General features: G+C 37.2%; 1 protein-coding gene across 10 annotated transcripts in view; it reads left to right on the top strand.

Moving 5' to 3' along the window:
* Positions 1-14444, top strand: part of NR3C1 (nuclear receptor subfamily 3 group C member 1) — a 137588-nt gene that overhangs the window by 106620 nt on the left and 16524 nt on the right. For all 10 annotated transcript variants that reach the window (XR_003681065.2, XR_003681064.2, XM_024124787.3 and 7 more), the window contains exons 4-6: positions 3328-3444; positions 10250-10528; positions 11020-11164. Coding sequence is in view for 8 of the 10 variants with exons in the window: in XM_024124787.3 (XP_023980555.1) it covers positions 3328-3444; positions 10250-10528; positions 11020-11164 (541 nt within the window). In the remaining 2 variants the exon portion in view is untranslated. The remainder of the gene's footprint in view (positions 1-3327; positions 3445-10249; positions 10529-11019; positions 11165-14444) is intronic.

Genomic DNA, 14444 nt, shown 5'->3' with positions numbered 1-14444 from the left:
AAGAGGGAAGAAAAACTCTCTTGCCTCTTCAGCAGCTCCAGACCTTTTTCCCTGACTCCCTCCCGGCTAGCCGTGGCGCACTAACCCCTTCAGGCTGTGTTCATGCCGCCAACCCCAGTCCTCTCCTTGGATCACTTTTTTATAACTTTATTTTAAAACAACTTTACTATCCCTACTGTATTAGTTAGCCCCCAAAATTAGTAGCTTAAAACAAGAGATGTTCATTATATCAAGCAGCTTCTGAGAGTCAGGAATTTGGGAGCAGCTTATTAGCTGGGTAGTCCTGGGACTCTCATGAAGTTACATTCAGACTGTTGGTGGAAGCTGCAGTCATTTGAAGGCTTGAGTGGGGCTAGAGGATCCACTTCCCAGCCGATTAACATTGCTTTTCGCAGGAAGCTTCAGTTCCTCATTATGTGGGCCTCCTCTAGTGCTGCTCTCAACATAGCAGCTGGCCTCCCCTGGAACAAATGATCCACAAAAGAGGTTGTGACGAATATGGGAACATAATATCTTTATAACTTAATCTCAGATGTGACATACTTGTCACTTGTGCTGTATTTTATTGGTCACACAGACCACTGCTGGTATAGTTTGGGAAGGGACTATCTAAGAGTGTGAATACCAGGAGACAGAGACCACTGGGGGCCATCTTGGAGGCTGGCTACCACACCTACCAGAAATAGAAATAGAATCAATTGCCAAAAATAGATTTTTACCATAAAAATAAATACAATGCAGACAAAACAATGTTGAGAAATTCCAGCTGGCCCGAAGGCTCTTCTCCTGACATCTACTCTCTCTTTTTAGTTAGAAAGGGAATTTACCAAGTGGTAGAAGACACAGGAATTCCAAACTAAGATGTCTTATTGTCTTATCAAAATGATTGACAGGGAGTGACTATTAGTGGTACATGTCCATGCCTTGTAAATAGTGACCACTATTCAAAACTCCTCTTTTTATAGATAAGACACCCAAAGGCTTGTCCAACTTCACACTAATAATCAGAAAGAGCTGATTTGAACTTACGAAGGTACAATGCCCCCTGATCGTGTAGCTCAGATTCTTAATCGTGCTCAAGACATGCCTAGGATAAAGAAATCATTATTAGCATAACATGCACATTCTCATCTTTTGGTTAGATATAAATAACACACTGAAACTTTTTCTGTGTTTAGCAATGAGTAATTTTTTCAATTAACTACAGGACAGTGATTCAGGGATATTCTTATGGGGTAGAACTTCTTTGTATTATAACTGCTTCAATTATGATGGCATCTGTTGTTCCTACTTAAACTGTATAGAGGATAGAATTATTGCATTAGTGCTTCCATTTCATGTCCAAGTAAAGAAGCTAGCAAACTTACACAATACAGAAAGGAATTGAAACAGCTCGTACAGACATTTGGCATTGGAGAACAACTCTGGAACAAAGCTGAATTGTAGACCATTAGTCAATTCTGTGGCCTATTTCTCACAAAGAATTGAACCTGATACAGTTAACCATCTACCCCAAACTAATGCTTAACAAGCACTGTGATTTAACATGTTAGGAAGAAATGAATATAGTTTGTTTTCATCCAAGTCAAGTAGACTATTCTATGCATAAAGTATCTTTTCCCAGAAATTAGACTAGGTATTCAACCTAATGAATTGATGATTATGATTTTTTCTCTTTTCTTTGAATATGATTTATTTTTTAGAAGACAAATGTCCTGTAGTCTTCTGAAGACCATCCCCTCTAGTGTAAAGACACAGACTCTTAATTATCTAGTGTATCTATTTAGATATGCTGGTCTTGTGTAGGAGGATCCTTTCAGTTTTTGCCAGGCTAGCAAATCTTCAGATAGTTTTCTTAAACAAAAGAGGGTACAGTTGAGTGGAGGGAGAGGGTAGGAAGACTTTCTGTCTGTCCCTTTTTTTTTTATTTTTATTTTTGGCTGCATTGGGTCTTCGTTGCTGTGCACGGGTTGTGGCGAGCAGGGGCTACTCTTCGTTGCGGTGCGCAGGCTTCTCATCGTGGTGGCTTCTCTTGCTGCAGAGCATGGGCTCTAGGCGCACAGGCTCAGTAGCTGTGGCCCGCAGGCTTGGTTGCTCCGCGGCATGTGGGATCTTCCCGGACCAGGGCTCGAACCTGTGTCCCCTGCTTTGGCAGGTGGATTCTTAACCACTGTGCCACCAGGGAAGTCCCTGTCCTTCCCTTTTAAATTTTCCTTGAAAATTTTTGACAGGTGAAACTGCATTTCTACCTCTTAGCACATTTAATACTGGGTGGCAGAAGATTTTAGACAGTAACCATCTTTAGTATTTGGAGTCAAAAAGCATGTGAAATAATGAACAAATCTCCCTAAGTCCTATATACAGTAGCTTAGTTTGCCAAGTCTGTGATACACCTAACTAATTGCTGGCAACCTTAACATAATTTAAGTGTTTACCTATCACTTTATTTAAAAATTTGGAAGGGGAGCACGCTTTATTTGCATGCAGTGGTGCAGTGCTGAATTAAAGTCATTTTCCCTTTGGGACTCTCATAGCATTTTTAAACCAGTTTCCTCTTTCTCTAGTCCTCCTTAGCATTGTTAGAAGTCATAATAAAATAGTGAGATCGGGCTTCCCTGGTGGCGCAGTGGTTGAGAGTCCACCTGCCGATGCAGGGGACACGGGTTTGTGCCACGGTCCGGGAAGATCCCACATGCTGCGGAGCGGCTGGGCCCGTGAGCCATGGCCGCTGAGCCTGCGCGTCCGGAGCCTGTGCTCCGCAATGGGAGAGGCCACAACAGTGAGAGGCCCGCATACCACACACACACACACAAAAAAAATAATAATAATAAAATTTAAAAATTTAAAAATAAATAAAAATAAAAAACAGTGAGATCTTCTATAAATAGAATAAATAAATAAAATAATTTAAAGAACAGCTTATCAAGAAAGAGGTTACCCCTGGTAGGTAGTGACTGGAAGGGGGCAAGAAGAGGGTTTGTGGGGGAACCTTCTGCTTCTTGATATGAGAGCTGATTACATGGAAGTGTTTGGCTTATGAAAATTTATTAGGTTAGGTGGTACACTTAGGATTTGTGAGCTTTTCTATATGTATACTGCAGTAAAGTTTTTTTTAATGAACTATGTTTGTCAAACAATATGAAAGGCTTTTTATTTTAAGTTGACCTCTCAACTTTGTAATGAATGTAAGAAAGTACACTATATGTTCCTTAATCAATGCCTTTGGTCCTTGGCTATGTTCCACCCAAAACAACAGCAAAGAGCCTCTCAATAAAAATATCCTTTAAAGCCTGTGAAATTTTAACAGTGCCTTTATTTTCCATATAGGACAGCACAATTATCTTTGTGCTGGAAGAAATGATTGCATCATTGATAAAATTCGAAGAAAAAACTGCCCAGCATGCCGCTATAGAAAATGTCTTCAAGCAGGAATGAACCTGGAAGGTAATTTAAATGTCTAAAATGAACTGTCTCTGCATCATATAAAAATTTATTGTTTTACTTTTTAATTGTTTTACTTTTTAAAATATACATAAGCAGATGTAATAATTAAAAGTAGGATTGGAGTATTTCATATTCTGCTTAAGTTTATTCACCAACTTTTACTGTACACACTGAATTCAGTGTAGCCAGGCTATATGCTAAGAAAGAAAATTATGTAATAATGAAACTTATAAGACTTGAAGAAACATTACTTTGATCTTTATTTCTTTTTTCAACCTCAAAACTATTTGCTAGGGTTAGAAATGTTTTTATACCAGATATAGTTACATGTCCATTATTCTGTTATTTACCTTTTACTTGGCACATATGTGTATATATAAATCTTTTGTTACAAATCTACAGGGGGGGAAAAACTCCTCAAGGAGGCATTGGATAGGTTTTGTTTGTTTTGTTTTTCAAGCAAAGAAGAAATCTGAAACTAGTTATAAGTTTCATATCCTGGTTTATATAACAAGCTGTATAATTAAAATTGCTCTCATCATTTAAAATCTTTCCTCTGGAAAAAAGTTTGGAATTTTGCCTTAGTTGAAACTGCAAGTTCCATGAAGGTGGTAGTGGTGATCTAATAACCCCTGTGCACTTTCATTCAGCAGATACTCACCAAGGCAAGCACTAGACATAAAACGAATAAAACAGTGTCTGCATTCAACATCAGTAAAATAGTGCCTGTATTCAAGTACTTTACTGTCTAGTTAGGTTGCAGAGTCAATCACAAAATGGTACAGCACGCTACAAAAGGAATAGAGAGCTACAGGAGCCAAGAGGAAGGTCACCTAATTCTGTCCTAAAAGGCAGGGAAAGCTTCCTAGAAGAAGCAACATTGAATTTTAAATCTAGAGAAGTTGAGTAGGAGTTAGGTGGAAAATAAGGGCAGAGACATGATCAGACTTGTATTTTGGAAAGACTAATCTTGTCTAATATGGTGATATTAGAGGGAGAATGGAAACCATGTGGTTCTTTTCTTTTGACAGAAGAGAGACTGTTGGTGCTATCTAGTACACACTGTGTGTATATGTTTTTAAATATAAAGTAGATTTATGGGTGTGACTATAGTCTAATTCCCCAAACCAGACACACAACATTATCTTCTCAGTTCTTCATGTTACTTCAATAGCAAAAAAGACAGATTAAATTAGTCTTTTCTTCACCATGTTTACAGATCTTCATGACATACCAATCACTTTATTACAGAGTGTCAACATGTTAAACATTGCTTTAAAGAAAATGATAACTGGGGCTTCTCTGGCAATCCAGCGGTTCTCTGTGCTCCCAATGCAGGGGGCATAGGTTCAATCCCTGGTTGGGGAACTGAGATCCCACATGCTGCACGGTGCGGCCAAAAAACACAAAACCCCAAAAATATTAAAAAAAAAAAAAAAAAAAAAGGAAAAAGAAAATGATAAATGCCCATCTTCTTGTAGGTGTTACAAAAGCTACAGAGATTGATTACATATTCATGTAGAAGTTCACTTTCAGTGCCACAAGGATAATTTCTTCTTGTTACAAAAAAAAAACCAGATAGTTATTCCTAACTTTCTTACATATCAAATCTCTGTGCATATTTTAGTTTCATTTTTCTGTTCTCTCACCATATAAATAAATATATATTAACGCATGTCAGGTTTTAGTGCTTGGTTTATATATTTTTTTCTCCAGCCCCAGTTTTACTACTTTCCTTTAATCCCCGTTTTCATCTCAGCTATTTTATATTTAGAAATAAGTTTACTCAAAGGACAAGCTCAAATAAAATTCTGTCATATCACTAATATAGTGTGGTTGCTTACCCAGTAACATTTTAGATGCTTTCCTAAATACACATCAAGCTTAACTTTGATCTTTGGCGCTTTAAGCATACTTAAGCATATAATGCTCTTTTGAGCAATTCCTCCCCTATCCCAAGTATAAGGGAATTTTTTTATTCAAAAGAAATAAGATATATCACCTATAAAATAATAATTCTCATGGACCAGGTTAGTAAGTTTGTCCCATTTCTCCTCCTTCTTACAATTTAGTAACAGCTGTAGTGCCCTTTGCCTTTACCTCACCAGAAGACCAAGGCAGCGAGTGACATCTCATTTTCTCTGTATTATCAAATATACCATCACTGCCATTTCTAATCAGGTCTTCCGTTGAAAAGTCAACTTTTTTGAATGAATAAAATTTAAACGTACAATTTAAACTAAGCTGCAATTTCTCAAAACACTGAAATAAAAAACAACCACACTGCATGCTTCTATAAGTTGTCATATAAAATATCAGAATAGAGGGGCAACTAGCCTTTGTCAAGAGCTACTACATGCTAGTCTTTGATATACATTCTTCTACTCAAAGAGGTTATTTTGGACCCTCATATTAAAACCACCTTCAAGTAGGACCAAGATTAACCTTATGTCCACTTACACTACACAGTTCTAGTTTATTTAATAATATATTAGCTATTAGGTAGCATATATCATGCAGTTGATAATGTAACTCTACTTGTAGAAAAATTTAAAGAAAGGCTTTAAAAAATCTAATAAGTTTTTGTGTATATGTGGTTTTAGTGTGAAAGCCTCACTTTTGTTTTTAATTATTCCAGTATATATGAAACTTTTATTTGGACTAGGTATGTGTGTGTCCCAGAGGTATTTGGTGGGCAATAATACTTAATAATACTTAGTACTTAAGCGTGAAACACATGGCTGAACTACATTGTTCTTCTTTTTTTTTAAACAATCTTTAAAAATGTTCTCTTGTTCATTGGAGTGTTTCCCCTAAGCAAAGCAGTTTCACGATAGCCCCAGAGTAATTTTGCAGAAGCAGTCAACTCTCTCAGAGCCCAATGCTCTCCATAAATGTAATTTAGTACTGCAAGTGCTGTACTTTGATACTGTTGCTCCATACCAAGTGATTCTCAAGATTTATTTTAAGGCAACCTTCTTCACTGCTTAAAGTGCCTGGCATTTGAGTACAGTAAGTTTTTTAATGGTGATCCTAAACGTTTTTTTCATTTTAAGGTGTATTGTAATCATTCCTAATTAGAGTTTTATTTTTGTCATAAGGGTCAAGTGGAACTTACAGACAAGGAGGCTTATGGTATCAGATTTCATAACTAATATTTTTAAGCTAAGTTTTAAGCTAAATAAGATTTTTTTAAGCTAAATAAGATTTCTTTACGTTTCTTAAGAATGAAATGGAGCTATCACAGACTCCTGAACACTTCTGTAGAGATCATATATTGACCACTAATCTCCTGTATGCTCCAAGGGGTCAGGAACTTCATTTAGAGAAAAATATTATTAACTAAATTGTGATTAAAAATAGTGATTGCTTAACTAATTCAGTTAATGACTCCTTGCCACAGTTATGTGAAAAAAGTACATAGTCAGCACAACACAGTTGGGCTCAATAGGCCTTTCTGAGCTTTATTCAGAAGCATCAATTCTCTCTTAGGACTAGATAAGCAGTAAGAAATTAAGCTGATTATATATTGAGTATAGAAGATGATTTTTTACGTTTTTTATTTATTTATTTATTTATTTATTGCGGTACGCGGGCCTCTCACTGCTGTGGCCTCTCCCATTGCGGAGCACAGGCTCTGGACGCGCAGGCACGGGGGCCATGGCTCACGGGCCTAGCCGCTCCGCGGCACGTGGGATCCTCCCGGACCGGGGCAAGAACACACATCCCCTGCATTGGCAGGCGGACTCTCAACCACTGTGCCACCAGGGAAGCCCTTAATTTATTTTTTATTGAAGTATAGTTGAATTACAATGTTGTGGTAATTACTGCTGTACAGCAGTGTGACTCGGTTATACATATATATGCATTCTTTTCATATTCTTTTCTGTCATACTTATCAAAGGATATTGAATATAGTTCCTTGTGCTATACATTAGGGCCTTGTTATTTATCCATTCTTTATGTACCAGTTCGCATCTGCTAATCCTAAACTCCCAATCCAGCCCTCTCCCACCACACTCTCCCTTGGCAGCCACCAGTCTATTCTCTGTGGCCGTCTGTTTCTGTTTTGTAGATAGGTTCATTTGTGTCCTATTTCAGATTCCACATATAAGTGATATCATATGGTATTTGTCTTTCTCTTGCAAATGGCATTATTTTGGGGGTTTTTTATGTCTGAGTAGTACATGTACCACATCTGCTTTATCCATTCATCTGTCGATGGAGACTTAGGTTGTTAACGTGTCTTGGCTATTGTGAACAGTGCTGCTATGAACATAGGGATGCATGTATCTTTTTGAATTATAGTTTTGTGTGGATATATGCCCAGGAGTGGGATTGCTGGATCATATGGTAACTCTATTTTTAGTTTTCTGAGGAACCTCCGTACTGTTTTCCACAGTGGTTATACCAACTTAAATTCCCACCAACAGTGCAGGAGGGTTCCCTTTTCTCCACACCCTCTCCAGCACTTGTTATTTGTAGACTTCTTAATGATGGCCATTCTGACTGGCATGAGGTGGTACCTCATTGTAGTTTTGATTTGCATTTCTCTAATAATTAGCAATGTTGAGCATCTTTTCATGTGCCTATTGGCCATCTGTATTTCTTTGGAGAAATGTCTATTTAGGTCTTCTGCCTATTTTTCAAATGGGTTGTTTGTTTTTTTGTTGTCGAGTTGTATGAGCTGTTTGTATATTTTGGAAATTAAGCCCTTGTCAGTCACATCATTTACAAATATTTTCTCCCAGTCTGTAGATTGTCTTTTTGTTTTTTTTTTTTAATCGTTTCCTTTGCTGTGCAAAAGCTTGTAAGTTTGATTAGGTCTCATTTGTTTATTTTGGTTTTCATTTCTGTTGCCTTGGGAGACGGACTTAAGAAAACATTGGTACGATTTATTTCAGAATGTTTTGCCTATGTTCTCTTCTAGGAGTTTTTATGGTGAGAAGACTTTAAAATCCTCCAGTTTGTCATTGTCCTTTCTTCTTTGTTCTAATGTGGAGTGTAGGAACACATATTCTAGACAAATTTAAAGTTATAGTTAATTGAAGTTTTTACAGTACTGTTTCAGTGTATTGATTGGGGATATGCATGTTCTTGTTTACTTTGTCAACAAAGTACATTCCACGATTTGGAGATCTGGGTGTCAGTGAGATACCTTTGGTTGTTTAAAGGGTTTCCTTACGTGTAGGAGCTCTTCCTCTTTTAAAACTTCATCACTCCTCTGTAGACTTGGACTATGTGAATTCAAAATATTCTACAACTGTATTTTACTACCAGTTGTGGCAATGATCATTCTTATATAGCACTTAAACATGTGCCGAGAACTGTTTTACACATTTTATATATTTTAACTGACTTAATTATCAACGACCCTATGAGGTAGGTACTAATATTATCCTCATTTTACAGAAGAGGAAACTAAGGCCCAGGGAATAACTTGCACAGATACCCAACTACTCAGTGGCAGAGCCAGGATTATATTCAAACATGCTGGTTTCATATTTTTGCTCTCTCTACTACTACAGCATACTGTATCTTCAATAGAGCATGGTAAAATAAATTAGAACAGATCTATCGTGATCCTGTTTCTCTGTTTTGAAATGTTAACTAAAAATTCTTAAATGTCTCAGCACAGAGCACATTAAGAAATGGGACCGTTCTATTCAATGTAAACAACCGGGTTTTTTTCCTTTCTAACACTGTACATTGAGATCCATAGCTCTCACCACCACATCTGTCCTCCACAAACTAAGTACTTTGGCATTTTAGGGACAGAGGATCTAATAATTATTTTTAAATGTGATAAGCATTTACTTTTCCCTTAGCAAAATGGTTCGCATACCTGACAACTGAGATAGGTACATTTCTTCTTTCATACAAATTATATTCCTTGCCCTTCCTTGGAGTTCTGAGTACTTTCTCTTTAGGAATACTAAAATTCTTTTCTTGCCTAATATTTTTATTTGTCACTAGAACAAGTAAATTCAAGAGTATGGATACTAAAAAATATACTGTTCCAAAGTCAAAAATAAAAGATGGTTTTAGTTACTTTATATATTACATGAAAATGGATACTTTAGGCTTATAGAGTCATGAATATAAACCTCTCATAAAAGGGAAATTACCCACTGGTAATTTATGTAAAGAAATTTAAAGTTTTTCTCTTCATCTCCCCAAAGGTTTTTAAGTCCCATATAGTATCCATCATATAAAGGTAAAAAATGGGTTTTTCTGCTGTTAGAACTAATAACTGTTTTTAGTGTGTGATCTCCTATGTCATCTTACTATCTTGATAAGAAGGGGACTTTGTGCAAGCGTATAAACAGTATCACTCTCTTCATTACATATACCCATAATTAGATTAACCGTAAGCCACAGTTACTAGTCTGGGATTACAAACTGAGACTCTTTCTTTCAGTTGATAATAAAAGTAATTTGCCTTGTGTAACTAATGAAAATTTTTACTTTGGAGTGAAACTGAGACAGAAATTACTTTATGGAAGAATCTAGGTGAGTGATTTGTTTATATTGTTTTAACATAGTGTTGTAAGACAATTTGATATAAAGTATAACTATAATGAAGAATGGCTTATCTGTAGAGGAAATTAATAAATGAACAGGTTCCTCTTGATCCTTTGCTTTCAGGCAAAAATGTGTTTTTCTCTTCTTATAAGTGCTAAATAAAAGATTTCTCCTCTTTCAAATTAAATAGTTGGAGAAATTAAAATACCTCTTTAATAAACTGTGCTGCCCAGATTTTCCCATTACAGCTGATTTCTGTGTATTTTTAATATACCCACAGCTCGAAAAACAAAGAAAAAGATAAAAGGAATTCAGCAGGCCACTACAGGAGTGTCACAAGAAACTTCTGAAAATTCTGCTAACAAAACAATAGTCCCTGCAACGTTACCGCAACTCACCCCTACCCTGGTGTCACTGCTGGAGGTCATTGAGCCGGAGGTGATATATGCGGGCTACGACAGCTCCATTCCAGATACAACTTGGCGGATCATGACTACACTCAACATGTTGGGTGGACGGCAGGTGATCGCAGCTGTGAAATGGGCGAAGGCGATACCAGGTAAGATGCAAAGATAACGCAGCTAAGGCACAAGTCTTAGACTCTTTTAAATAAAACATTCGGGCTTTCTATCGCCCGGGTCCCATGGCCTCCTGCCATCCCCACTCCATCAACGGGGAAAGAGGTATAAATATCAGGGGAAATTTTTTTAACTTAAATTCACTGAATGAGTAACATCCCAGGACAGGACTCTTGGCTTTCTATTTTACTATTTAGTACAGCATTTTACTCTTTAGTCCATATTTACTCACATAGGCAAAAGGTGACAAAAACTGGCAACTCTTAAGTTTTCTTACATTGAATTCTATTAAAAAGTGCTGAGGGCTTTGGTCTTAACATGTCAGATGACAAAGGAAAACTGTGCCCACTTTGTGCTTCATTTCCTCTGTCTGTTAAGAGTCCTCCAAAACTGTCTTTGGCAGTTCCCAGAGAGATGCTCTTCTCTTTGGCAACTAGAATGTTTCCTCATACCTTTATTCCTCTTAATTCAGGATTCAGGAACTTACATCTGGATGACCAAATGACCCTACTGCAATATTCATGGATGTTCCTCATGTCATTCGCCCTGGGGTGGAGATCATATAGACAATCAAGTTCAAACTTGCTGTGTTTTGCTCCTGATCTGATTATTAATGAGTAAGTCATTTGTGAGTCATTTTCCCTGTATTCATATTCCTTCAGGACTGAATCAATCCTACCAGGTATCTTGGAACTGGGCAAACTTGAAATAGAGTTTATCGATGCTTAAGGCAGGCCAAGTGTAATGCAGAGCAAATTGCATGTGGCATTATTACTGTACCAGGACAGATTTAAGGATATTTTTTTAAATAGGGAGCATCGCTTTGGGTCAGTAAAGTCTACAGCAAGTAAAAAGGAATCTTACTGTGGCGTTGTTTTAATCATATAACCCTATTTCAGAAAGGAAACAGACGCAGTGTTGGCACTGCATGATGCAATTCATACTGATCTTGCTTTCAGCAGGGACAATTACAGATGAGGACAACTAGGATGAGGGGATGACAGGTATGGACCCAGAGACAAGAGGTATCTCTTTGCATGGCAAGGCTGACTCAATGTCTGTGACTTGGAAAGAACATGGGAACAAGATTTTATTTTTAAATTTGGGAGAGAACCAACCACACTTTAAGATTTGATAAATCAGCTATTCTCTAGTCCTCTAGGCCTGTGAAATACTTCAGCTATCCATTCCTCCTTACCCATTGCAGTTGTTTTCTAACTAACTAGTTTTCTGCCTCCAGTTTATCCTCCATCGTGCTAAGTTTTTCTTCCTAACGCAGTTTGATCATATAATGTATCACCCCAACACACAGGTGTCTTCAGTGAGCACTCAGTGCATACTCAGCATGGTTTCTGGCTTTCCAGAATCCGGCCTCATTTTATCTCTCGTTGTTCTCCTTCACATACTCTTTGTTCCCACTCAGAATGATCTATTCTTCAAACTGATGTTCATACCACCATGTAAAACCTCTCTGCTGTACATACCTAGCTCTTATCACTTTCTACCTTTTTGTACTCACAGCTTATTTCCTTTATTAGAATGCAAACAGGAGAGTCACACACCTACATATACATACCCATTGGTCTGGGCAGAGTGAAAAATGAAGGAGATTTGTGTTCATGTGAAAAAAGATAGAGATTTTAAAATTGTAAGCTCTGGGTGCTACGGACTAAGGATTCCAAAAAAATTAATGAAATCTTAAACCACATTATTAGAATAATAGTCTCATTGTATTCTTTGTGAGTTAACCCATCATTAGTAGTTTGTGTTCAGGATGCCATATTAAAAGTAACAGTGATTGACAATTGTAAATATGTCCAGAGTGGCAAGGAGTTTGGAAATTAACATCAACTGATGAACAGAGGATGAATGGAAGAAAGAGAAAAGGACACTTGAGAACCATGAGGACAGCCTAAAAAGATATCCTGTGAAGATAAAGCAAACATATTATTTTATCTGTTGGGTATGCCAGGCACAAAAATAACAGGTAGAAGTTACAGAAAAGCATCTATTTGAGCTGAGCTGAGTGTGAAATGGGAGGGGGCTTGCCTTATGTAGTAAGCTCGAATTATTGAGTTAAACTTGGTGTTGTTGCTCTATTGGTAATACTTATTTTCCAGCACAGTATTTATTCAATCATATTTGAGTACTTACCAAGTGCCAGACACTATTTAAGAGCTTGAGCTATAATAGATGAGGCCCCTGCTAACATACTGATGAGGAAAATCAAATAAATGACCAAAATTATTTCAGAGAGCCATGGTAGAATAGTGTGGGGGGAGGGGAAGGGAAAGGGGTATAGGCTACTTTAGAGTCGGGGACCATAGAAGGCCTCTCTAAATAGCTGAGCACTAAATAGTACAAAAGAACAAGCTTATAGGAAAGGTAGGGCATCTCAGGCAGAAAAGATGAGTACAAAGGCTGGAAACAACCTTGGCATGTGTAAGGAACTGAGAGAAAGCCACTGAGGATATTCTATGAGTTTAGAGAAGTGGACAGGGACCAAGTCAAGCAGCATCTTGTAGGCCATGAAATAGTTTAGATTTTATTCTCAGAGCATGAGGAAGCCAGTGCATGGGGGAGGGGGGGTTTCAAACAGAGGAAAACATGATGGAAAATGGATTACAGGGGAATGCCAAATACTTACCACACTCCTAATATGTGCCTGGTACAGTATTAGCAGAGAACAAGACAAAGTTCCTGACCTTTATTGCTTACACTCTAGTTGAGGAGACACAGATAACCATCAGATAAATAAAATAATTTCAGACTGTGATGGAGTTTTTACTAGAGAGAGGTCTTTTTCAGATAGGGTGGCTAATAGCTTCTTGGAGGAGGTGTCATTCATTTGAGCTGAGTGAGACCTGAAGGAGAAGGCCAGTCTTCACAGTGAGAAGAAACATGACAAGAGGCATGTGAAATCTGTACTATAACTCTTTGTATTCCAAGAAGGGGCCATATCTCTGCCCTCAGTTAGTAGGCACTGCCATGTGGTTCACCAGACCAGATCTCCACACATACTCTTAGGTATCTACTTCAAAGAAAGAAGTCACCTCGACTATCTATTGCCAAAAAAAAGACTGCTCAAACCACTGCATCACAATTTGACAAGATTTTAAGTTGTCTGATCAAATTTAACTGATAAAAATATGTAGCTTATATGTATATTCAAAGACATTTGAAATTTCTTAGTACTTGCTCCTCATTTCAGAATCTGACCATGCTTGCTTAAAAAGTTAAAAACATGTTGACAGGGGCTTCCCTGGCAGTCCAGTGGTTAAGACTTTGCCTTCCAATGCAGGGGGTATAGGTTCGATCCCTGGTTGGGGAGCTAAGATCCCACATACCTCACAGCCAAAAATCCAAAACATAAAACAGAATCAATGTTGTAACAAATTCAATAAAGAGTTTAAAAATGGTCCATGTCAAAAAAAAGAATCTTTAAACCAAAACAACATGTTTACTATATTTACTCTTCATAGTCACTTTCTAAAAGGCAATTTGAAGTCATTTAATTGGGGTTAAAACTGTGAACAGGTTTATATGAAACACCAACATATCACCTTTTATAAAATTAATGTAATTCAGAGTTTTTATTTGGGGGGGGTACTCAAATTTAGACTTAAACAGTTATAGCATAACCTGGTATTTATTTCTTACATAAAGTAGGAGTTAACAGAAATTTTTTCTCGGTGTTCAACTTTATTGGAGGATAAATGGCTTACAGAAACAATAGCTTTAAAGTGGGCATTCTTATTTCCCATTCTTGTATCCTTATGCTGTTGTGATAATCATCTTTTTTTTTTCTGTTAAGTCCAAGATCACTTTCTGTCAGAAAATTTTAAAAAAAAAAACAGACCTTGAAGTATTTTTAAAAGCATGAATGAGGCTCAGTTT

Source organism: Physeter macrocephalus, chromosome 8, assembly GCF_002837175.3.
Source record: "Physeter macrocephalus isolate SW-GA chromosome 8, ASM283717v5, whole genome shotgun sequence".
Taxonomy (NCBI): domain Eukaryota; kingdom Metazoa; phylum Chordata; class Mammalia; order Artiodactyla; family Physeteridae; genus Physeter; species Physeter macrocephalus.
The sequence above is the reverse complement of the archived record's forward strand: the minus strand, read 5'-3'. Positions and strand labels throughout refer to the sequence as shown.